General features: G+C 36.1%; 1 protein-coding gene across 5 annotated transcripts in view; it reads right to left on the reverse strand.

Moving 5' to 3' along the window:
• RAPGEF6 (Rap guanine nucleotide exchange factor 6) overlaps positions 1–26,037 on the reverse strand; it is a 205,250-nt gene that overhangs the window by 16,042 nt on the left and 163,171 nt on the right. For 3 of the 5 annotated variants that reach the window (XM_090288008.1, XM_090288006.1, XM_090288009.1), the window contains exons 18-24: positions 25,657–25,897; positions 24,773–25,156; positions 17,311–17,522; positions 11,184–11,307; positions 8,758–8,781; positions 5,292–5,512; positions 690–881 (exon numbers count right to left, since the gene is read on the reverse strand). In XM_090288008.1, coding sequence (XP_090144134.1) covers positions 690–881; positions 5,292–5,512; positions 8,758–8,781; positions 11,184–11,307; positions 17,311–17,522; positions 24,773–25,156; positions 25,657–25,897 — 1,398 coding nt within the window. The remainder of the gene's footprint in view (positions 1–689; positions 882–5,291; positions 5,513–8,757; positions 8,782–11,183; positions 11,308–17,310; positions 17,523–24,772; positions 25,157–25,656; positions 25,898–26,037) is intronic. The other 2 variants (XM_090288007.1, XM_090288010.1) reach the window with 1 other exon arrangement.

Consider the following 26,037-nt stretch of genomic DNA (forward strand, 5'->3'; position numbering starts at 1 on the left):
TTTGGATCTCAAAACAAAATCGAATTAAATTTACATTTCACAAAGTTCTACTGAATTTGGATCTCAAAACAAAATCGAATTAAATTTACATTTCACAAAGTTCTACTGAATATGTCCTATATATAATGCTTACACTAAGGAATAATACTAGGAACCAAATCTAACCTGGCTTCCCATCTGAAAGCTAAAATAGTGATACTGTAAAAACAATAAATAAAAAAGTAATTTTGATAATGTCTACATGGCCTAACAGAGGGGAGAAAAGTACGTTCTACGCTTTAAGTATTTTACAATCTCTTCCTGTCTCCTAACTAGGTTTTTAAAAGCAGTCATTAACGAAAAACCAACATATGGTCACTTTTAGAATAAGCGACTTCATTCTTACAGGTTGCATTTGCATTGATTAAATGCTCCTTTGACTATAGTAAGCCCTTGGTATCCAAGTGTACTGCTGTCAGGTTTTCAGTTGGTACGATTATAGGAATTCCGATGTCAGCATTTAGAATATGTATGCTGCTATCAAATACCTATATAGGCAAAATGAAACATTTTTTGATTCATGAGTGATGATTGCATTACATAAATACAACAGCTGATCTCCCGAGCACTTAAGAGTGGTAATTATTTTTCATTCTAACTTCCCTGGAAACTTACATTAAATGAATGAGGTACTAATTGTGAATACTCACTCAATGTGACAGGGTCTTTCGACTGTCCCTTCTTCCTGGTGGGGTGCAAATTAACAGCTGGCACTTGAAGCACTTGGCTTACTCTGTTGGGCTGATGCAAATGGGCTTTAACTGTTTGGCCAGTTGACCTCATAGGCACTGGAGACATTTCTGATGCTTTGGCTGATCTTTTCTCAGTTAAATTCTTGGTCACTAAAAGAAGAGAACAAGAAACACGTAATTCAGCACTCTTTTAGGCAAGGTTATTACCACTGACAATAAATGGCTGCATTAAAACCACTTTAACACTAAAATAGATTTTCCTAAAAATAACTTGAAGTATTATAAAATTTTATCTCTAAAATTTTTGTAGAATTGCTAATTTTACTTCCTAAATATTTTTGAATCCATTAACTTCATTAGTTCCATCTCTACCATCACTCTGAATGCCAAGTTAACATCTTCGTATCTATAGAATATATATATACTGTATACATATATATACATATATGTGTGTGTGTGTATATATATATATACACACACACACACACACCCATATATATATAGAGATATATGGGGGGGTGTGTCTATGAGTCACAGATCCTGTCTCAGGTTTATCTGTACAACTAGCACAGGAGGACACCAGTCCTTCTGTCTTCACACTGAAGTTTCCCTGGGGACCTGGGCACCTTTGGGAGCCTTAGCTATAGCTGCAGCCACAGCCTGAGCTCTGGTTTGAGCCTTGGCCTTTAACTGGCAGAGCCTGAGACCCTTGGCAATGGGGCCCAAGCACATTTCCTATGCTTGGGGTGAGTGAGGTAGGCAAGTTCTGCCTGTGGCTGCTGCCTTTTAGGGTCTTGGGCTTGATCTCCTTGGGCTTTATGAGGGACTGTGGCCTTGGCACCTGCACTTGTGGCCGTGGTGGTGTTGGCCTCCATCTTCTTTAGGCCCTTTTTGTTGTGCTTCTTGGCAAAGCACATGTTCCTCAGGGGACTTCAGTTCCACCCCCTTAAGACATTCCTATCTTTGTGGCTAGGGTTTCTTGATGCCATTTCTGTGCCATTTTGGGGGGCTGGTTGTGTGTGATGTGGTTCTTGGACTTAGCCATGTCCACACCAAAGCCTGCAGCTCCCAAAGCACCTGGGACTGGAAGAGCTAACATCTTCTTACCCACACTAATGAAATACTCCCCTTGCTGTATCAGTTTTGGTGCCTTCAAGCCACTCTCCATACAACAGCAAGGTGACTTTTCCAATGTGAAAATCTGATCCTAACAGTTTCCTTCTCTAGGTGTCCAGTACAAACCTTTAGATGATTTGCTGCTACTCTCAGGATCAAGATCCAAATCTCTCAAACAAGACCTATGTGGCCAGCACGACCTAACACCACCTAGTATTAGCTTCCCTAATACTGGTAACTGCAGGGGTGGGCAAAAGTAGGTGTACAGTTGTTCGTATGGAAAAAAAAAAAATAATAATAGAAGAATAAACTGTGTTTTGTGTGCTCAGAGCTGTACACTACCTTTGCCCCACCAGTGTCAGACTGTGACTAACGTGAGAGCAAGGACTGCATATCTTGTTCACTGCTAACTCCTTCTGTGTCCAGTGACCAACAGAAAACAAATACTTTATAGGTATTTGTTGAATGAATTACTGCAAAAGTTATACACAAGAATACCAGAGATATGGTTAGACTATATGAAAATGAATGTCAGAATTAAAAACTGAAAACTCTTAAGTTCAGTTGCTTCTTTTGTATAAAATCAATACTGTAGCCCAAAGGAAAGAGCTCTTCCTTCAGGCAGCAATTTTAATTCTTCTGTTACTCGGGATGGTCTCTGTGCAGGTCCAACCTCAGCGCTCTATGATGTATTTGTTTTAAATACCCCCCCCCCCCGCTAAATTAGCAAATTTACTCTGTCCCAGTACAACTATAATTGTTAGCTGCTATTCTTTCACTTTGGAGAATATTTTGAGTGGTAAGAATTAGGGAACATCTCAGAAAGTCAAAACACAGGGACTCCTGAGGGAAGGATAATAGGCAGTGTCTCATCAACTAATTGAATCCAAGATGTTATCATCTTTTGGTTAAAGCCATAAAACACATTTTCCCCCTCCTCTCAATATGAATCAATTCTCTACTGACATTTTATTAATTGGTGTAGTAGAAAGAAAACTATCATGAGACTATTTTAAATATAAAAGAGTTCACAGATGAGTGCCAAAGCCCACATATACTGGCTTATTAGGAGGAAGCAAATTCTACAATGCTCAACAACGAACTATTATTGTTTGGGTTTGGGATCGTCATTATTTAAACATTTAAAAAATCAATTTTGCAATAGGCATCAAATAAAGACCCTTAAACCAATTTAAAGAAATATGCTTTGAATAAATTTTCAAAAAACTTAGTTTAAAAAAGTCCGCTGATTTTCTCTTTTTAAGTCAGTATCAGATATGCAGTGAAGGACACCATTTAGTATTATGAGAAAAGAAAAAGAAGTCTCGGTGGGCGTGAGAAGACAACGGGTGCATGTGTGTGTGTGTGGGGGGGGGCCGGTAAGTATGTGGAATCTTTCTAAAATTTTAACAGTGAGTAAAGCATAGCAGAGATTTCTATGCTCTTGAATATCCCAGATCAGATTCAGGGAACAAAGAAGAGCTGAAAGTGAAAACAAAAGACAAAATAAATATCCTTTTATCATATGAAAGTAAGAATAATAAACTGGGCTCCATAATCATAAGATGATAATAAAGTCTACATTAAGTAACTTGGGAAAAAATAATTTTGATGATTATTCAAAGCATGGTCAGAGTGCTTTAACAAATTAAGTATGTATATGGCTTTGAACACTAAAACATGAATAAATTTTAAAGATTCTATATACTTTTTCAGTCTTTACTTTCAACATGTACCATTTTCCCATGATTGACACTATCTCAACAGCCCATGTGTGGTTAAGAAATTTTCCCACATACCTTCCACGTCTCTATATATTATTATTTTTAATGGCCATATACCGTTCCTCATATTGATAAGGAAATAGTGCACTTAAGTATTCTCTAGCATTTTAGTATCTGTAATTCTTTTTCACTGCATTATCTCATTGGAATACAATCCCAATACTGTATACCTCACAGGCTGCTGTGAGGAGTAAATGACATTGTTTATAAAGTGCTTAGCATGGTTGCTGGCATGTACAAAGCTCTCATTAATTGTTTGCTTTTATTATTTCTTTCTCGTAATTTAATAGGTTTGGTGCAGAAAGAATCACAGAGATAAAACATACTCCAAACCATTGCTTGATGGAAAGAACCTTGTTGAAATGGTAATAAATGAGACTCAAACTCTGCCTGCATCCTTCAGAGGTGTTCTTTCCAAACGACTCCTTTCCTTTTCCTATCGGTAGCAGTGTTCAAGATATTATTTTTACCACAACTTTTACTGAGTGAATTGTTACCCTGTATTTTAAAAAGGCATTTCACACTCAAACTTTTAAAATCACTATTTGGTTGAACTTCCACTTTCTTTTTCCTATTGCTGACATACTTTTTCTACTACTAGTAGAAAATATATCATTTATCAATCCCAGGGTCAATCTATGATGTGTACCATTTCCCCCAATCAATTAGAAATAGAAATACAAAATCTGAACCTTCCCCCTCCAATACTCGGTCAACATTTAGTAAGTTCTATGCTTCCTGCTGAGGCATACATATTCACTCACACACTGTGCACTTATAATTTAAGATCATCCTTATTTTGTTGTTACAATGAACACAATATATTGTATCATCTCTGATTTCTGCTTTTATAACTCAGATTTCCTTGATTCAGACAAGCATGCATTCTGTTTTGTACTCAAAAACCAACCAACCAAACCACCCAATATATATTTTTAAATAATTTATTTGTTTATTTATTTTTAGAGAGGGGGGAAAGGAGAAAAAGAGGGAGAGGAACATCACTGTGTTGTTGCCTCTCACTCGCGCCCCCAACTGGGGACCTGACGTGCAACCTAGGCATGTGCCCTGACCAGGAATTGAACCAGCGACACTTGGCTCATAGGCCGACGCTCAATCCACTGAGCCACAGCAGCCAGGTTAACCCACCCAATATTGAGAATAGGCTCCCTTTCATCAATCATATTTTTTACATATTAACAATATCAGCATCTGACTTTTCTTGTTTTACCTTACTTACACCTATAATATACCTATTATCTAACAGTGTCTTAATTGAATTTCTTATATTTTCTAGTTGGTAAATACTCTCCATGAAATTTTTTAAAAGGTTAATATTTCACTTATTTTGACTCTTAATTTAGGGATGAAGGTAAAAATGTTTTCAACAGAAGGGCTTCGGTATAATGGTCCAGTTTTTACAAGAAGACCTTATAATGCTTTTTAAAGATGAACTACTTACCCCTCTATTTCTTGCATAAAGTGGTCACTGGGAATGAATGGGATTCTCTGATTAACAGAATAATACGATGCTTGGGTTATGTCAGTAATGTTTTGTAATTGAAAGTTAGTTTTCTTGGGACTTCAGCATACCTCTAGGAAAATAAATTTCTGTTTTATCGTGCTATTTAGTGCCACCTAAGAGAAAACCTGTACTCACAGGTACCATATGCAGGTTCCAACTGCAATGACATCATTTGGAACTTCTCCTCATCTGTCTCCACATCCAGACCAGAAAGATACTGCTTCACTTTCCTCGCCATCTGGGCATCCTCATATAGCTTCTTAGCATTCAGCAGAGAACTACGGCGAGCTCTCTTTTTGTGAGCACCTCCCTGAACATCCAGCATGTTTGAGTTAGTGCTGCCTTGACTCAGTGACCTGTAAGAAAATGGAGATCACAGTAAGGGGCTCGAAAGATGAGAATTGAGAACGGCAGACTGGAGATTATGAAAATTTTGTTCTGTTAATGCTATTGCATGCTGATGTAAATGAGTTAAAAGATGAAGAGCATTAATGCAAATATGGCATATATGGTAATGTTCTAGGTTTTAAGATCTGGCAAAATGCAGAATTCAAAAGAATAATTCCCCCCTGAGCAATGAATTTCATCAGACTTGTGTTTATGCCTATGTAACTGAGGGCACAACGGTGACAAGGAAAAGCAGCCCCCAAACTCTGAATATGTGGCAAGAGCCTGAGTCAGGACAAGCCCATCCTCAGTCAGACCTCTCCACCAGGGTCCTTCCACACAGGGGTTTCTAGAGCAGCTCTGCTCATCTGTGCTCCTTCAGACAGGCTATCGTCATCACCATCCCAGTCTACAGAAGGCCCACTCTTAGCATGCTGACCAATGTACGGTACCAGAAACCAGATTTTGGCAAAACTCAGAGACCACCAATAAGAAAAATAACAGGATTTACACTCAACTTCAATATAGTCAGAGATCAGAAATACAACAAAAAGCTACTCAATGCTTCACCTCACATATGGAATGGCTAGGCAATATGTGGATGCTAGGACTGGGAATGTGGGACTTGGGATCTTCTTTCTGTCATGTCTCTGATGTGATGGAACTGCAAGCTAGGCAGAAATGACTACAATTCAAACTAGCTTTACTGTCACCCAATTCTGCTGTTTCTGGCAAACGCCCTTATACAATGTCTACATCTAGAAACAAAAGAAAACGAGAAACACGGTGCTATTTGTCCTTCTAACAAGGCAAGCCAACACAAGGCTCTACGATGAATTTTATTTTAAAGGCAGCTGCGATTCCAAAATAATAAAGTACCTAAGGGTTTCCTAAATTAGTCAAATATTTACACACAAAAATTCTAAATACACACACTACAAACATACAGTAATTTGTTCTTTCATGCTCTTATACACAGTTTAAAATAGATACTGAAATCCTAATGTTTTCATTGCAAACTGAGTGAAACAAGGTTGTAAAAGTGTTATTATGGTAGTTTTTTTCTTTCACAATTTAAAAATCTTTGAAATACAGTACGGTGTGGCCTACATTTCATGGTGACTTTCAATTGCTATTGGTCAGGCAGAAACTGTGACGTGGTTGTCACTGATTACACTTGCAGAAAACTTCAACACTTGCAGAATGGTTTGGAGGGAAATACAATGACATTAGTGAATTATTGTCTTAACCCAGGAACCAAATGGTTTTAAGGAGGTAGTGAATCTGACAAGTTCAACTACATTCCCACAGCAGCAGGCATTAAAAGGAGGCTGGCTACACAGACGTGCAGAGCCAGCCTAAGAGCACAGCACCAGCAGCTCTGAACTCTTCTACAGCTCCTTTTACAAATGCTGCATTACCAACACCCCCCATGGCACACACAGCAACACTGGGGGAAGAGCCCACATGCTGAAAACTGAAAGTGATTTAGAAGATGCATATTCTGAATAGAAAGAAGTTTTAGGGAAGACCTGACCAATTTAATTTGCTTATATTTTACTTTTTATGGATGCAAAAGGGTGTTATGTGATAAAAACACACACTTAAGTTTATACAAGAGCTCTTTCATTAAGTATAAGTTCAGTGGTACCTAAAATAATTGTATGTCCAACAATTGATGTCTTTAATGCAAAGAAATGCAGTAAAATCAAGCCCCCAAATTTAGGAGCAAATTTTAATACAAATATTTAGTAATTTTATTTTAGTTGACACTCAGAAAAAGACAGAGACCACAAATCAAAGATACTTATAAAATTTCTAATAAATGAAAATACTGTGATAATTGACAACAGAATGTCTTCTACTTCCAAAACAGAAAACATTCTAATACAAAAATGAACATACCTAGTACCTGCTAGCATCATACAATGCAACCCTGAAGCCGAACAGTCAGTGAATGTGGTACCTAAGTCATTCAGACACCTCAAATTCCCACTAAGATGTACTGACTGAGTACTCTTCCTCATGACAGTAATGCCAGGATTCAATTTCTATTTTCAGTGAGAAGAATGAGAAAAGGCCAAAACATAAATGTATAATACAGAAGAAAACACATGAGAAACACACAAAGGAGGGAGGGAAATGTATAAGAAAATTCAAGTTTACCAAACTTCAACAGAAAACAAGACCACAAATAAGACAGACTCAAGTTAAAGTAAGTGGCTCACAAAAAATCCTTCTTACATGTAATTAAGGTACCTAATTTCATGATTCAGTATAGTCTTAAAGTAACAAAATTCTTCTTATGCAATTCCTTCATCTACAAAAACCATCTTTCTTCATCAAAAAAATGAAGACTTACATACATGATTTGTAAGATCCTAAAAATTCTAATTCTAAATAGATATCTAGTTACGTATAAGCAGAGATCTGAACCTACCAGAGCAACAAAAGGTGGCAGTTTGTGATTTTATTACAGTTTAAAAGAGATGAGAGTTTTTAATGAAAAATGAGAAATTTAAAATAAAATTCAATCAATGCTGTCAGTCCAATGGTATTAGAAAATCTGAGGGATTAAAATCACCTTCTATTTCAGTTATTTATTAACTCAATAGTTCAGATAAGGGTTGCCTCTTTTTTGAAAACTGACATAAAAACAAACTTTATAAACAAATCTCATCCATTTTTATACTTACATATTTATTCTTATAAAAGAAAATGGTGTGGACTCTGGGATCAGACTACCTAGGTTTGGATCCACCACTAGTGAATTCCAAGAATTTGGACAACTCTGTCTTCCCCATCTGTACCATGGGAATAACAGTATTTATCTCAAAGGGTGGTTTGGAGAATTAAATAATTCATATAAAGTGCTTAGAACAGTGTATGGCATGTAGCAAGCATACAACAAATATTTTCTATCATCATCATCATCATTACCATCATCATCATCGTCGTCGTCATCATTTAACTCCCCTTGCTAAATTAAAACCTAATAGGGACTTTTGGAACATCGATAATAAAAAATTAAAAGGAAAAAAAAAAGCTAGTTCTATCACTTTCACCTCGTTAGCAAAAGGCATTGGTCAGGAATGTAGGCTGACAGGGTTAATAGAACGCATGCTATATTATGTGCGTGCATTAATGAAAAGGATGCAGTATATGTTAAGAGTTGCACAACCTTCATTCCAGTTGCATTCATCTCTACACTTACCCCAGACTCCGCCACCTCTTCTTCCTGTAAGCAAGAGCCACAAACATTGAAGCATGTGTTTGAATAGGAAAGCACAGAAAAAAGACAACAGTTGAGAGCCAGAAAAACTCTGGGGACAGAATAGAATAGAAAAATTTTGCTAGGAAAAAATGGTAGCTTAACTGTAAAATGACTTTAATGGAATGCAGAGGAATAAAATAAATTATAGGTATTGAAGGCCAAAAACCCTGAAGATGTTTAAAAACGATTCTTTTAGATCAATTATATTTTTAATACCTAATTCATCTAAAGGCATAATTATGTTAATAAGAAGGTTAAAGGAAAAATTTATTTACTGAAAATTGTGAATTCAAAATTTTTAGGGAAGGATACCTTAAATTAAGGAACAGAACTTTTAAACATTTTTTTGGAAAGGATTTTGAGCCACTTATTTAAGTGACAGGATGAAATTGCAAGAGACATAAAGACTTATAATTTCACTCTTAAGTGCAGAAATTTCTTTGAACAGTGTATTTTGTAAGAAATTTTAACCAAAAAATTCAACTTATAAATTAAAAATACATAATTTTTATAATACTATTTATTCTTATTTTACAAGTGGATTAAATAGTTTTTTATTTTTTATTCTTATTTATTTATTCATATTTTCAAACCTCTTTCAATCCCCACTGGCCTCAGTGCGCTCCAGGCCTGTACCCAGTGAGCCCCAGTGTGGGTAGCCCGAGATTCTGTTTTTCAGCCTGTGAACTGACTACTGTTAAAATAAAAAGGGTTACTTTGTCCATACTACATAATAAACACCACCAAAATGGGCAATTACTTGCTTAAGAAAATTAGTACATTTCAGTACTGGATGACAAATAAAATTATTCAGGAAATGTTCAGTCCAGTGTAATTATATTTTGTTTTCTTCTATACTGTAGTCTACTTAGCCTGGACCATTCCCAAGAAAACAGCCAAGTTTATTCACTTCTTCAATTGTTTTCACTCTTTGTTCATTTCCAAAGCATAGGTAGTACTTTGTATAATATTGTTAACTGGTCTGGCTGACTCACAAATCATTATATAATGTCCTTAGGAACCAGAATGCTAACATACATGAGTAAATAAAGGTCCATGTTAGGCAACATGCAGTGGTGGGGTCACTGTACAGGGACATGGAACAACAAAGGCAACAACAAAAACCTAAAAAAACACAGAAACAAAGAAATTCTCCTCTAAGTCTCTTCGCTCCCTGGTTCTTACTGACTTCCTCTTCCACACTGCTGAGCAGTGACAACTGTCATTACAGGTAGTGACTCTCAGGGGCAAAAGTAAGGTGGGGAGGGAAGAGATCTGACACCTCTTCCTCCATACTTTTGAGATTTCTAAACTAGAGCAACCATCAGAACAACTACTTACAAAAGCAAAGATCCCTGAACAGTAATTTAAATAAGCAAAACAAAACAAAACAAAACAACCAATCCAGACACACACTAATTGTTTGGTTATAAAAACTCCATTTCCAATTTTTAAAGAACCAAGTATTTTTATTTCCTTAGTAAACTGTACTTTCCAAGCCAGAGGAATTGTGTCTGCCTCTGTAAACATCTCATTTTTAAAGCTCTGCATGTACTGAAACTATACACACAGGCCCAGAAGAAAATCAGATAAAAAATTAAAGCTCTAATGTTTACTCTGAAAATTATAAAAATCACTGGGAACAGCTTGACAACATACTTTAAGTTTCATAGATTTTGAGGAAGTCTTTGTTATTACATTAAAAATGAAGTTTAAAAAGCATTCTTAGAAGATCAGGTTAATATGGAATAAAAATAATATTTTCCATTTTTATTAAAGAAGCAATGTGTTTCAATATGCACTTTCTAAATTACATTTAAAGAAGTTACATACAAATAAACGGCAGTACCACGACTTGAGAAAAAGAAAATATATTTAGAAGAACAAAGTATGACTTAGATGGCAACAGAACTAAAAAACATTCAGTGAAAGTAAAAGATATATGAACATCAATACTTTACAAATTAGGTTAGAAACCAGTTGAAAGGACTTGTCCTCTGTGGTAATTTCAATAAGATAAACAACTTACACTTGTTAGCTAATATTTTAAATAACACCAACAATACAGAACTATCCACTTACTCAAAAAAGTAATGCAAAACTACACTTCAAATCTCAGTAAACCATGTAATCCTGGGCACCTTACCCAACTGCTCTGAACTTCAGCTTCTTCATATGTAAAGGGAAGGCAAATAACACCTACCTTTATGGGTTATTGTGATAAAATTATTACTTTGAGATTGTGGAAAGCACTTTGTAAAGCACTTAACAAATAGTGAATGGTCAAAAAAACGACAAATATTATTATTTTAATGAGATCCCCTCTGAAGCCACCCTCTAACATTGCACACATGTCAATGCCATACCTCTGTCGGAACATCATGGCTGGGTCCATGTTAGCAGAAGTCATTCGTACAACCTGACGAATTTCCTTGGCAATCATTCTTAGCTTCTCAAAATTTACTAAACCATCTACCTTGGAGTCATTGCCTATGGAATAAAAGTTTTATTTTTATAAATTACAGCATCTATAAAGGGGGGGTATAAATAAGAACTTCTCAAACTGCCATTCTTGTATTTAAGAACTGATATACCATAGATGGTTCAACCCTGCTCCAAGGGAATGAGCTGTTGGGAGGAATTCTATTCCTAAGGAATAATGATTATGAAGACTAGAAAGTGATAAAGAGCATAACTTCAACTTCTAAAGCTAACCTCATTATGCTACAGGCACACTTGCAAAATGTGCAGTTCCTCAGATCTAACTCTCCCAACACGCAGTCCACTCTCAGGCAGGTATGTGCACTATTCCTTTGGGCAGTGAAAACTTAGGTTTTACCAGAGGTCACAAAGAGAAAGCTTTGGAAAGCTTAATTAATTCAGTAAGTTTTCTTTGGTTTGGAATACTTGAAAAATTGTTAAATGAGTTGTCAACATTTAAGAAGTGGAAGCTACCCCATGAAAACAATTTCTGACTTAAGAAGAAAAAAAGGGAGTGGTTAGGTGGGAAATTAAATAACAGTAGGTTTGTTTTCCCAAAGGGAATAATTAGTTAAAATTAAGAGGTAGCTGGCTCATAAACATTTTCTAATCTGCCATTCCCTTTCCCTTCCCCAGAATTTGAAATTACAATCATGACTTGAATCAATCAGCACAAATTTGATTATTCATATGTTTCCTAATTTTTCTTTCTGTTCTGTTAAGTCATTCTGAGAAAAATTCACGTAACTTTCAAAATGGTCTACTTGTCTTTGAAGACAATGAGTAGGAGACCAGACTAAATCTATTTGTTGCTTACCCAGTTCAAACTATAAGACAAAAAAAAAAAAAAAAATGTTGAGAGGTCAGTCTGTCTATAGCAATGTTTTGTTGTCTCCCCCGCAACCCCCCGCCACCTGTCCTTAACAGTTAGCAAAACCCTATTTATTTCCCAAAGCAGCCCTTAAGGTGCCTCTGTCGAACTTCAAGTACCTGAAGATAAGTTTGAGAACCATACAGGTCTGGAACACATGGTGGCTCCCTTCCCACAGTAAACACCGCCTATGCACTGGACATAGGAATTGTTCAGGGTCTCAACATGAGTTGGAAACAAAATAATCATCAAAAATACTTTCCAGTCACATAAACATGTTGTGGGAGCATATAAGAGCATCATAACATCGTCTTATGAAATAGGAGTAGTAATGAAACAGGGTGGAAGTTAGACTAGGTAATCTAAATAATTCTGAGAAATATCAGAAAATTTGGACAAAAATAGAAAAAAATGCTTTAAGTCATCAAAATGGTATCAAGGCAGTGAAGATTTAAAAGAAGAATGAAGATCCAAGGCAGGTTTAGCATTTCCCAGTGCTAGACTCTAGGGACATTGACTGACTTCAGAAAAGGGGGATGCTAAGCTGAAAAACATAGTGCCACCCTGACTTTTGAGGTTAGGGGTAAAACATAAGTCCAGGTAAACCTCCAATGCTTTGGGTTGGGATCCTGAAACGCTATATCCTGGGACTAAGAATGAACTAAATGTAGACTGGAATGAAAGTTCAAGTTAAATTATCTCAAAAAGTGAAAATGCAATAAAGTAACTTTGGATTGCTAGAATCCCTTCTCTGTAGAGGAATGAAACATCTGAAACTTCATATTATTTCTTTAATTTTTTAATACACAACATTCATTTGGTCAAAAATAACCAGGGTCATCAGTAGAAAAGATTACATGATTAAAATGCAAAGGACAAAAAAGACAACAGAAAGGGAACCACAAAGGATCTAGATTATAGTTATTAGAGACAGACTTTACAATAACTATGTTAAATATGTGCAAAGATATAAAAGACAACACTGACGACTTTGGCAGAAAACAAGAAGAAAAACAAATGTAAAAGAAATGTGAACTGTAAAATCAAAAACACTGAATAACTGGAATTAGAAACTCACTAATAAATTAAACAGTAAATTAGTCATAGCTGAAGAGAGAATTAATCAACTGGACAACAGCTTGGAAGAAAACATCCAGAATAAAGTATGGTGAGACAAAAAGAGGAGAAATAAACACAACAGTATATGAGACAATAGGGGCATTAATCAGGTCTAACAGAAGTGAAACCAAAATCACTAAAGGAAAGCTCCAAGGAGAACAAATAAAAAACTTGAAGACAGATGACAGGATTTTCCAAAACTTACCAAAAAAGTCAAAACGCAGGTTTCAAGATATTTTATAAACAAGTCAGAATTAAAACAAAACAATACGCCACATCTGATCGCATTATAGCAAAACTAGAGAAAAACTCAAGTAAAGATAAGAAAAGTATAAAGCAACTACAGGAAAAGAATAGAATACAGTCAAAGGAAAAGCAAATAAGACAGTTGATTTCTTAACATTAACAATGGAAGCCAGAAGATGATGTAATGTTATTTCAAAATGTTGAAAGGTAACTGTCAGCCAAACTTATGCTTTAGTAATGAATATAAAGAAAAGAGATTTTCAGATAAACAAAAACTAAGATATTTCATCACCACCTGTCTTGTACTAAAGGGAATAATGAACAATTTTCTATAGGAAAAAAGCCCTCAATAATATTGAGGCTTTGTAATGCAGAAAAGAATAAAAAACAGTAACATCAGTATGAAATGAGTAAAGTTAAATAAAAAACCACCTTTACTACACAATGGTAGTATCACATGGAATTTAAAGGCATGGCAACAAATATATAAAAGTTAGAGGTGAATAAATACAATTTAAAATGGTCTAAGTTCTTTGCATTGTCTGTCATGCAGAAAAGTACAAATGAGTATTAAACTACTATCAACAAGTATAAATACTCGAATGTCTAGTGTAACACTAGAAAAATAGTAAAACAGTATAATTGGCTAGTAGGACAAATACCGTGGGGTGGTGGGGGTGGGAGGTCAGGGAGACTAGATAAAACATATGGTAAAAAGATCTTTTAAAACCAGAAACTTGGAACTTCTGGCCAAGATGGAGGCCTAGACAGACACCCTGCATCTCCCTCCACAACTAAGAAGGAATACAACTACCTCAAAACTAAAGACAACCAGAAGTTCCAGAAAATCGAGCTGCATGGAAGTCCAACAAACAAAAATATAAAAGAAGAAATACTTATCCAGACAGGTAGAAGGGGCGGAGCCAGGGCAGAGAGGACCAGTGGCAGCAGCAGTGGTGGCAGCGGCAGGCTGCTGGAAAGCGCAGTCACACATTTTAAAAAGTCAAGAAGGACACTCGGGGAACACTCCCAGCACCAGACCAGCACTGGGGAAAATAAAGCCTCATTGCTTCTGACTGTTCAGACCAGTGGGGGTCGGGGTGGAGGCAGAAACTGCTGGTCTCTCAGCAGAGTCCGCTTGTGTAAAGGGCCCCCCAGGTCCTAGAACGTCCGCAGACCCACTCACTCTGGGAATGACGGCCAGGGCAATAGCTAGAGGGGCGCCAGTCCCATATAAAGTGGGAGAAGTGCCTGGAAAAGGGGTGAGTGCAAGTGACATTGTTCCCTCTCAAAACTCTCCCCCACATATAGCGCCACAACGTGGTGAAACAGGTCGTCCTCTACTGACGAGAAAAGGCTCTGCCTTTTACAACATAACAAGAGCGACATCTCTACCTAAGACACAGAGGCAAACAAACACAGGGGCCTGGGAAGATGAGGAGACAGAGAAGTATGGCCCAAAAGAGGGAACAGATCAAGGTTCCAGTGGGAGAACTAAGCGATGAGGAGATAGCCAACCTAACAGATGAGGATAGCCAACCTAAAAGACACAGAATTCAAAACACTGGTGATAAAGATGCTCACAGGCTTCAAAGATATGCTCAGGTGTGGCAAATGGATAAGAGAAGAAGTGAAGGCTATGCTAAGTTAAATGAAGGAAAATCCACACAAAACCAATGGTGAAGGGAAGGAAACGGGGATTCAAATCAATGATTTGGAACATAAGGAGGAAAACAACAATCAACCAGTACAGAATAAGGAAACAAAAACTGAAAAAAGTAAGGAGGCTTAGGAACCTCTGGGACAACTTTAAACGTGCCAACATCAGAGCCATAGGGGTCCCAGAAGGAGAAGAAGAGGAGCAAGAAACTGAAAATTTATGAGAAAATAATGAAGAAAAACTCCCCAAATTTGGCAAAGGAAATAGACATATAAGTCCAGAAAGCATAGAGTCCCAAACAAGCTAGACTCAAAAAGGGCCACACCAAGATACATCATAATTAAAATGCCAAAAGTTAAAGATAAAGAGAGAATCTTCAAAGTAGCAAGAGAAAAGCAAGTATTCAAGGTGATGAAAAGCAAGGACTTACAACCAACATTACTCTATCCAGCAAAGCTATCATTTAGAATGGAAGGGCAGATGAAGTGCTTCCCAGACAAGGTAAAGCTAAAGGAGCTCATCATCACAAAGCTATTATTATATGAAATGTCAAAGGGACTTAAGAAAAAGAAGATCAAAATTATGAACATTAAAATGACAACAAACTCACAAGTATCAACAACTGAATCTAAAAAGTAAAAACAAAATCCAACTAAGCAAACCAGAATAGGAACAGAATCATAGGTATGGGGACCATTTGGAGGGTTATCAGTTGGGAGGGGGAAGGGGGGGAAATGGGGGAATGGTGCAGGGATTAAGATGCATAATTGGTAAATACAAAATAGACAGGGGAAGTTAAGAAATAATATAGGAAAGGGTGAAGCCAAAGAACATATATGCATGACCCATGGACATGAACTAAGGTGGGTGGGATTGCTGTAGGGAAGGGGCTACTGGCCAGAGGGGAGCAAAGGGGAAAAAATTGAAACTGCTGTAACAACATAATCAATAACATATTCTTAAAAGAAAAAAAACCTAGAAACTTGCTGTTCATCAAAGTAAACCTTAAGGAAGTCAAAAGGCTTTTATATACTGGATTTACAAAAAATCCTTAAAATTTTGTTAAAAGGGTACAACCTAATAAAAAATTGGCAAGAAACCTGAACTGATAATTGACAAGAGGACAAATAAATATATAAGAGTGTTCTTCCTCATTAGCAAAAAGAGAAATGCAAATTAAACCACAGAACTGTTGGAATAGGTAAAAAAGAAATTTTAAATCTACCAGGTGTTGGTAAGGATGAGGACCGAGAACTCTTTAATTTAAACACTGCCAATGTTCCACTTTACTAGGTAATGTCAAATGTTTTCTAAAGTCAATTATACAAATATCAGGACTCCAGAATTCCATCCTAATTTAAATTAAAAATGCATGTGTACTGAGAGATATGTGCAAGGGTATGTGTAATAAGAGCACCATTATTCATATCAGATGAACTGTGGGAACCATTGAACACTCTTTGACAAAATGGATAAAACCACTGCGTTGCTTACACATAAGGGAATACTAAACAGTTTTGAAAATGAAATAGGACAACACTCAAAAACATAGAAAGACCTCTCAAATCTATAATGTTGACCAAAATAAGTCAGAAAACAAACCAAACTAAAATGTGAAATGACCAACATGCCCTATGGTTCTATTTATATGAGTTCAAGAACAGGTTAAACTACACCACAGTATTAGAAGACAAAACTGTAGCTACCTTTGGAGAAGAAGTGGATGGTAATTGGGAAGAAGTTGTATGGGGCTCCTGGGAGACTGCAATGTTTTATTTTTGACCTGGATGTGGGTTACATGGGCACTTTTTTGTATGTATGTATCAAGCAACTTTTTTTAAAGTTGGAAAATATTACTAAACAACAAATATGATCAAACTAAACTGTCTGATCTTGGTGTAAGTGAAGTTTATGTTTAAATGAAGAGGGTAAACACTTAAATTTGTTCTTGTCAATAATGTAAGTTTTGGATTCCTAAAACCTGCTGCACTTAACTGGGTAAAACTTTAGTTATATATAATCATTAGGCTGAAAAGATATATTCAATATAATAAATCACAATTCTCTAGAATTAGCTGGAACTAAACATGCTAATATTCAAGTAACTTTTAAATACCTTCATGTAGAAATGTCATATCTTTCTTGACAACAGGAAAGAGTGGAATAATTGGAGGCTGCATGCTTTGACTACTAAGAATATTTCTATACTTTGCCATGTTTCTAGATGGATCAAAAAGGTCTTGTAGATCTTGCAGGTGCTTCTCATACTTGTTTGGTAACTTTTCCCAAGTACCTCTGAGTCGTGCTACAGATGCCAGGTTCAAGCCACTGCCAAAGATGAAAATAACAACATTAAAAGGGACTTGTGTAAGAGACGGAACTCAGGTCAGTAAAGTGCAAACACCAAGTTTCTCTAATAAAGCTAAAATAAGCAGGAGCACATTTCAATATGTTGAAATAAACAGAGTGAACCATGAAAAAAATAAATAAAAAGGACTCCTTGATCTTAAAACAAGGAAATCCTCTTCCAAAGGAATTATATTACTTGCCTATAGTTGTATACCTGTAACCTTTATTTTATAGTTTGCATGTGAATGACAAATAATTCCATCAAACAGACATAACTTTATAAAAACTTTAAGTATCACAATGTTTTTGTTTTACTTAGAAATAACTTTATAGAGACATTATCTATTTGTGAGTGGTTTAAGTAATGCTGAGCACAACTGGTACATACAGAAATGAGGCCCTTTCTGGGGCTGGGCAGTGTTTCTTCCTTGAGACATTGTCCCCCAATATCCCTGACTGCAATACTTCCATATCCCTAGGTCCTAACCCTGTCCCCTAGGCCTCTATACATTCAATGTCTCCTTCCTACAGGATTTTAAAAACACCCAGATAGTCCTAACTGGGAAAGTCATTCATGCGAATTAAGCTGCAACTCTTGCCTACCTGTTTACCTCTATACTAACATCTCAGGGGTAGGCTGTCATATGAATAGCACATAATGTCTCACCTTTCTTACTGATAATCCCACTTTTATTCTAAACTACCTGATTTTCAACCACACCATTGTATTTAAAATATTCTCTTGTGTTCTGATTTTTAAGGTGTAAAGTTAAGATATCTTGTTCCCTTGGCTTCTCAGAAATTATCCCAAACAACTTACAAGGATGAGTAACAGATGCAAATTTCATCTCCACTGAAACTAATCGATTCTATAACTCCTAAATCTATTAGAATGAATGTCAAAAATAGTCAGGGTCAAAGGAGCATGCAGAATACTGAAAAACAATATCCACAGCTGAAGATCTCAACGAAAGCTAGTAAAGCAGTTTTCCAAAGCATGTAATGCCCTTGAAGGCAGAAGCAACAATCCCCTATTTGATACAACACAACAGAGTCCATAGGCTGACAGGATTAGGCCCGGGTAGCCTCTGTTCTTTACAACTAGGGAGTGTCAGGGAAAGTAAGATTATAACTGTACACACAATAATAAAACATCTTGGTAGAAGCAGTTTAACAGTGAGACAAGACAGAAGGGAGAAACTGAGTTGTAAGCAGCTCAAATGTGCCAATCTCCATTTGCTGAAAAGAAGTAGAGGGCAAAAGAATTCACATACAACCTCAATCCCTGGTAGCCTGCAATACTCCCCTGACTCCACTCCCACAGGAACAGCTGGTACAGGAAAACTCATGTCATTTAAAAAGAAGGCATGAACACAGGATCTATAACAAATAGTTAAAAACCATAAAACAGAAAAATGTTGCCAACGATTAAATAAAAATTGTGACTAATCAACAACCTAGGCATGATTTCAAATGAATTAGTAAAATAAATAAAGAGCTTAATAGTGATATAAAAGCTTAGGAAAAATATGCTAAGAGAAGTTGATTTAAAAAATAGTAAAGTTCAGGGGAAAAATGGAAGAAACAATAAAACCAACAGAGAAATGAAGGCGACATTGGAACCTGCATTAACAAAATGACAATACTAAAAACTTGTGCAAGTGCCATGTAGAAAAGGGTTAATAAAAGCAATCGACAAAAATGGAGAGCTGAAAAGGATGAGAGGAAATAATAGATAAGGAAGACAAAGGAGATCTAAAATCTGTAGAAGTGATATCCTTGAAGAAGGAAACAAAAATAATGGAACTGAAAAAATATTCAAAGGTACAATTTGGGAAAACTTCCCAGAAACAAAAGAAGAATTGAATCTATAGATTGAATAGGCACCCCAGTTCCAGAGACCCTAATGTGGAACTAAAGAAAATGTAGGAGCATCCTTGTAAAGGTAAATGACTTCAGAGATAAGAAACCTGGGAAGAAATCACAGAAACTTAAACAGCTATATAAAATGCTAATTGTAGAGCCAATGTCTATTATGTTTCCAAGAAATAATATCTGAGAAAAGAATTGTAAAGCCAGACAAACTGTCTCTGAAGTTCAAAGGCAACAGAAAGGTGCTTTGAATATGCTTAGGAAATATAATTCCCCCAAACTTCGACCAAGAGGTGATTGGACAGAGGGATGTCAGTCTCATGGCAGCACAGACATCCTCGTTTTATTCCCCCACCCCATCAACAAATATCTGGCATCTATCCATGAATAGAAGTGCCTCCAATGGAGTAGTGGGAACCAGCACCAGGTGTACTGGGTAACAGGTAGTTAAGCTTTGGAATCGGGATTAATTCTGGCCCCTCTCAGCAGAAACCTAGGACACATGCAGAACTCTGCCTTGGGAAGTCACCTACAGATAAGAGAGCCTTGGGGAAGTCCAGGTTTCCAAAGGAGAAGTTCCAACATTCTATTGGAATAAAACAAAACAAAAAGAGTATGGATGCATTGAAGTAGGTAAAAGGACAATTTGACTTTGCTGGCATCACCCACCCTGGCACAGCTTAGAGCTGAACTAGGTGGCCCGTGATATCTCCCATGGGGTAAGGGGAAACTGAGGAGTGAATGCTTAAGTTTCCTTAGCTGAGTGGGACACTTCCAAAGCACAAAAAGGAGTCAAATGAATATCTGGAGATGAAGAATTCAATGAAATGAAAGATGTAAGAGAGAGCAGTGATCAGGGTAGATCAAAGGGAAGGAAGAATCAGTGAGAAGATAGGAACTTTGAAATATACCAGTGTAAGAAAAAAAAGGAAGATTAAAGAAAGCTTACATTATCTAAAAGAAACCATCAAAACAAACCAACAAATAAACAATATCTGAACCATTCGAGTTCCAGAAGGAGACAAAAGGGAAAAAGGGGAAGAAAGTCTATTTAAAGAAAGATGGCAGACAACATCCCAACCAGAGAAGAGATCTGGACAGCCAAGCTCAGGAAGCTGGTAGATTGCCCCAGAACATATTATAATAGAACTGTCAAAAATCAAAGACTGAATTCTAAAGGCAGAAAGAGAAAAAAGGATTGTAACCTATTAGGCTATCAGAAGATTTCTCATAAGAAATCATTTAGGCTAGGAGAGAGTAGGATGATATATTCAAAGTGCTGAAAGAAAAAAAAATTGCCAACCAAGAATAATATGGTAAAATTATACTAGAGAAATGAAGGACTTTCCAGAAAAATCAAAGCTGAGGGAATTCATCAGCACTAGAACTGCCTTATAAGAAATGCTGATAAGTTCTTTAAACTGAAATGAAATGATAATTAGTAACATGAAACTATATAAAAATATACAATGATCAAGGTAAATAAAATTAAATTCAGCAAAATCTTAGCACTGTAATATGACGGTGTGCTAAGCACTTGACTAGAGTATAAAGATTAAAGGACAAGAGTATCAAAAATAACTATGGCTACTGTAACCTGTTAATATATACTCAATATAAAAAGGCAGTTGGGACATTAAAAACAAAATGGGAGAAGTGAACGGGTAGAGTTTATATGTAATTGAAGTTATCAGCATCAAACAAACTGTAAGTCTCATGGCAACCACAAAGCAAAAACCTATAGTAGATTCACAAAAGATAAAGAAAAGATAATCAGAGCATGTGTATGGGTGTGTTACATGACTGAGTTCACGCTGACTCCGGGTGACTCTGAATGAGTGACATCCCCAGCGTGCCATCCTTAACAGCCCCGCTCAGCTCCTGTAAACTCGTGCCTGTGGCTTCTTTTATGGAGTCACTCAATCCCACATTTGGTTGTCTTCTTTTCCTGCTGCCTTCTATTTTTACTAGCATTATTGTCTTTACCAAAGAATCCTGTCTTCTCAGTTTGTGTCCGCAAAATATCACAACAAAAAAATCACCAATCCACAACGAAACATATCAAGAGAGCAAGAAAGGAGCAAGCAAATTACAAAACAACCAGAAAATAAATAAAATGGTAGTAGTAAGTCCTTACATATCAATAATTACAATAAATGTAAATGGACTGAATTCTCCAATCGAAAGTCACAGAGTGGCTGGATGGATGAAAACACAAGACTCAACTATATGCTGTTTACAAGAGACTCACTTCAGTTTAAAGAACACTCAAGAGGCTCAAAGTGAAGAGATGGAAAAAATATATGCCACACAAGAGGAAACCAAAAGAGAGTTGGGCCAGCTATATTTGTCAGACAAAATAGACTTTAAGCCAAAAATGGTAACAAGAGACAAGAGGTTATATAATGATAAAAGAGTCAACTCTTCATGAAGACATAACAATCATAAATATATGCATACCCAACACTGGAGTGCCTAAATATATTAAGCAAATACTAATAAATCTGAAGGAAGAAACAGAAAACAATACAATAGTAGGGGACTTTAATACCCCACTTTCAGCAATAAATAGATCATCCAGACAGAAAGCCAGTAAGGAAACATTGGACTTGAACCATACTTTAGGCCAAATGGACCTAATGAATATATGCTTATATGACATTCCATCCAACATAAGCAGAAAGCACATTCTTCTCAGGCATGCACAGAATTCTCCAGGAGAGATCATTAGATAAGCCTCAAAACAAATCTTAGCAAATTTAAGAAGACTGAAATCATACCAGTATCTTTCCCAACCACAACGGTGTTAAACTAGGAATAACAACGAGGAGAATTGGGAAATCTAGAAGTAGGTGGAAATTCAACAACATACCAATGAACTACCAATGTGTCGAATGAGAAAAGGGAAAAAATATCTTTAAACCCCTAAACAAAGGTAAATAAATATTCAACATAACGAAACCTATAGGATGTTGCAAAAAGTTTCAAAACTGAAGTTTATAGTAATAAATGCCCATATTACAAAAGAAAAAAAGCCCCAAACTCAATCAACTACCTAACTTTAGGCATCAAAGAACTATAAAAAGAATAAACTTAGCTCAAAGTTAGAAGGAAATACCAGAACAGAAATACATAAAATAGAGGCCAAAAAACCATTAAAAAAGAGCAATGGAACTAAGAAATGGTTTTTCGAAATGATAAACAAAATTGACAAATGTTTAGTTAGACCAGCTATTTTCAACTGGTGTGCCTCAATAATTTTTGATACATGCAATACCTGACAATTTAGTCAGGACCATTGACATCTTTTCCCTTAGATCGTCAAATTAAAAAAAATGACCACAGCCAATACAACAATAGTTATTTGGTGTGAATGAATCAAAATTATGCCTATTTTTTTTTTTTTTTTGTCAGAGCAGCAAAAAATATATTCTTTGGTGTGCTGAATTGTAGTAACGTGTGTCATGAGATGAAGGATTAAACATTGCTGAACTAGACTAAGAAAGAGAGAAAACTTAAACTACTTAATTCCAATTAGAACAGATTCACCTGTCTCGTCTCTGCTAAAAAGTTATGTCCTTTATATTTTTATATACTTTAATATAAAATATACAGCAATTTACATGTTACTGAAAATGTGTATAATAAAAATTCTTCCTAAGAAGAGAAACTTTTAACCAAATCTTTTCTTATACTCATCTTGGGGCCACCCTCTCTCCTTGGCTTCAATGACAGATACTTTCATAACTGCGCTGTCCTGTTATTTCTTGTAATCAATCCCTCTCTGGCTGCACTCTCTTCTTTACTGCACAGTGAGGATGGTCTCTTAGGTATGGTTTTTAGCCCACTACCATTTTATTTCTTCCCCTCTTTTTTACACAGAGATGTCTCTTGATGTCAATCCCTTTTCTTCAGGGAGAACTCCAAAACTGAATCTGTAACTCTTGAATTCTTTACTCATGTTTGTTTCTGTACAAATAGTTTAAATCTCCAGCCTTCCAAGGGTTTATCAATGGCACCTTTGTTCCCGTTTTAGACCCAGTTGTTATAAACTGTGAGGTAGGTAGTGTAATTCCTGTATTTTATGGAGAAAATTGGTCTTCAATTTTCCATTGATCCACCACTACAACATGGGAGATGCAAGATTCAAATAAAGGCCACTTTGTTAATCTCTATTCAATACTCCTTCTACAGTGTCTAGTTCAATTGCAAGCACTGGTTAACTTCATAAAGGTGTTTCCTGTTACCATGACAGATTTACAATTAAAAAGTCTCTATAAAGATTCTCATGTATTAGGAACAAATCATAATTTAATTCTGGGAGGACTGTACAAAAATGGAACTGGTAAAGGTGGAATTTTGTTGGTTTATGGCCTTATCTAAATGGCCTGAACTACAACTACCCCCCATCTTTAAAATTAGACTTGTTTTAAGAGGAAACCCTCTAACAAGGGTCAGAAAATAAATGAACAAGATTGGCTTTTCATTATGAGTTGGGATAAGGAAGAAGGTTCTCTAGGAGTTCATGTACACATCCATGATTCCTGGGCTTATAAACTCTTGTCGGGTTTTTATAATTTTAACAATCTCCCTTGCTTGAGCAACACATCCAGTGACACCTCACGCAGTGCCTAGAAAACAGGAAGTGCTCCCCAAATGGTTGCCATTATTATTATTGTGGTGTTGTTGTTGCAAAACAGCAATTTTAGGATGGAGCAGTGATTTTCAACTGCTGTGTCATGGTACACTGGTATGCAGCAACAATTTTTAGACCATGCAATACCTGACTTTTCACTTAGATCATCAAATAAAAACAAGAGACAACAGCCAATGTAACAATAGCTGTCCAGTGAGAATGAATCAAAATCATACCTATTTTTTTGTCAGATTGCCAAAAAATATACTTTTTGATGTGCCACAGATTTTTAATAATTAGTTTATGTGTGCCACAAGAGGGAAAATGCTGAAAATCACTGGGTGAGAGCACATATGCCACGCTCTGATTTTTCAGTGCCAAATCACTGAGGCAGGTGCTGCAAGAGGCAGAGTATACAAGTCTGATGGTAAAAACCAAATGCAGAGAGGGTATAATCCATTAAAGGGGGAGAAAGAAGGTAAAATGTGAAGGCAATCACCCATATTCACACACATGAAAAACAAGTTTAAGTAACAGAAAGATGGAAGAAACAGAAAGACAAAAAGCCAGTATCACCAGAATGAAAAATATATTAAATCTTTACAATTCTTTAGTAAAGCCCTATTAATGACAATTTCCTCTACTAGTTAAGACCTAAGCAGAATATCAGATTATGTCTAACATATGACAAAATTGTACACTAATTTTTGCACTAACTTACCTTATTATTGCGAACATGGAATTGAAGTTCTTACATTCACGACAATGAAGTGCAATTTTAATAAAATGCTTAATAATCTTCATTCGCTTAAGCTGATTTGACTCAGTTAAAACCTCTGAGGCAACCCAGAATGTCTCTTGGTTTACAATGTCCTCAAACTCTTTTAAGTGAGTGTTTCCTGTTTTGGACTCTAACTTAAAAAGGTCATCAATGTATTCAGTAGGCTCAATATTACGAAACAAATCAAAGTCCCTCATTGACAGCTGAGTAGCCAGCTCAATGGTACTGAGCTGCAGCATGGAGAGCTGGCTTTCCTTAACTAGTTCTTGCGCGTCTTCATCTGAACATAAGGTTTCTGTTTCCATGTTATTTTTTAAGTAATACCTAAAAGGAAAAATATTGTTTTTATAAGTGACTTTATATTTATAAGACCATTCCCCCCTCTTTATTACTGTAAAAACATTTTTAAAAATTAAAAAGAAATTCTCACATATTCATAAAAGAATAACCACTCAGAAAAATAATTGTGAAAATTATGGCCTCTTCTGGCCAAAGTACATACAGTCATACTAAAAATGAGTTAATAAATTAGTATATACACACTCAGATATATGTAAAGGTATGTATATTTAGTCTCCTCCTCTGTATAACACAGAGATTGGACTACGTCATTGATTCTAAAACTTCGAGGGCTACAACATTTTAGCAACCTATCCTCCCTTTCCTTTTCTCACTTTTGAGTAGCTGTTAGGTGTGCATTTCTAAAATCATGGAGATATGAAGAGCTAAAAAAAAATAAAGAGAAACCCTACTCTGATTTTAGAGATAACAAAGAGGTCCTAAATCCGATGACTCTAGGTACACTCACTAATAAGCATACTCACCTTCCATTGAGCTGAATTCTATCAGCTAATTTGGAAAACTGGTCCGGAAGTCTTCTCTGTTTTATGACACCCTCGGGCGTAACAGAAACCTCACAGAGAGAATATGTTTCGGAAGCACCAGCCAAACTAAATTCATGAACAGCATGACAAACAACTTCTTTAGCTGTAGTGTCTTTACTGATGATAATATAGCAACTTTGTTGATCTGCTTTGAAAACTCGTATAACTTGATCAGGAATATCTATATAAATACAAAAACATGCCCTGTTATTTTAGGAAAATTACTTTTAACTCTTCAAAAAGCAATTTGGCACACAATGATCCCTCTAAACAGTGAAATATACATTTTTATTTCAGGTTAACAAATTATTGCTGCATTTA

This window comes from Furipterus horrens, unplaced genomic scaffold, assembly GCF_987537825.1.
Source record: "Furipterus horrens unplaced genomic scaffold, mFurHor1.1.pri manual_scaffold_10, whole genome shotgun sequence".
NCBI lineage: Eukaryota > Metazoa > Chordata > Mammalia > Chiroptera > Furipteridae > Furipterus > Furipterus horrens.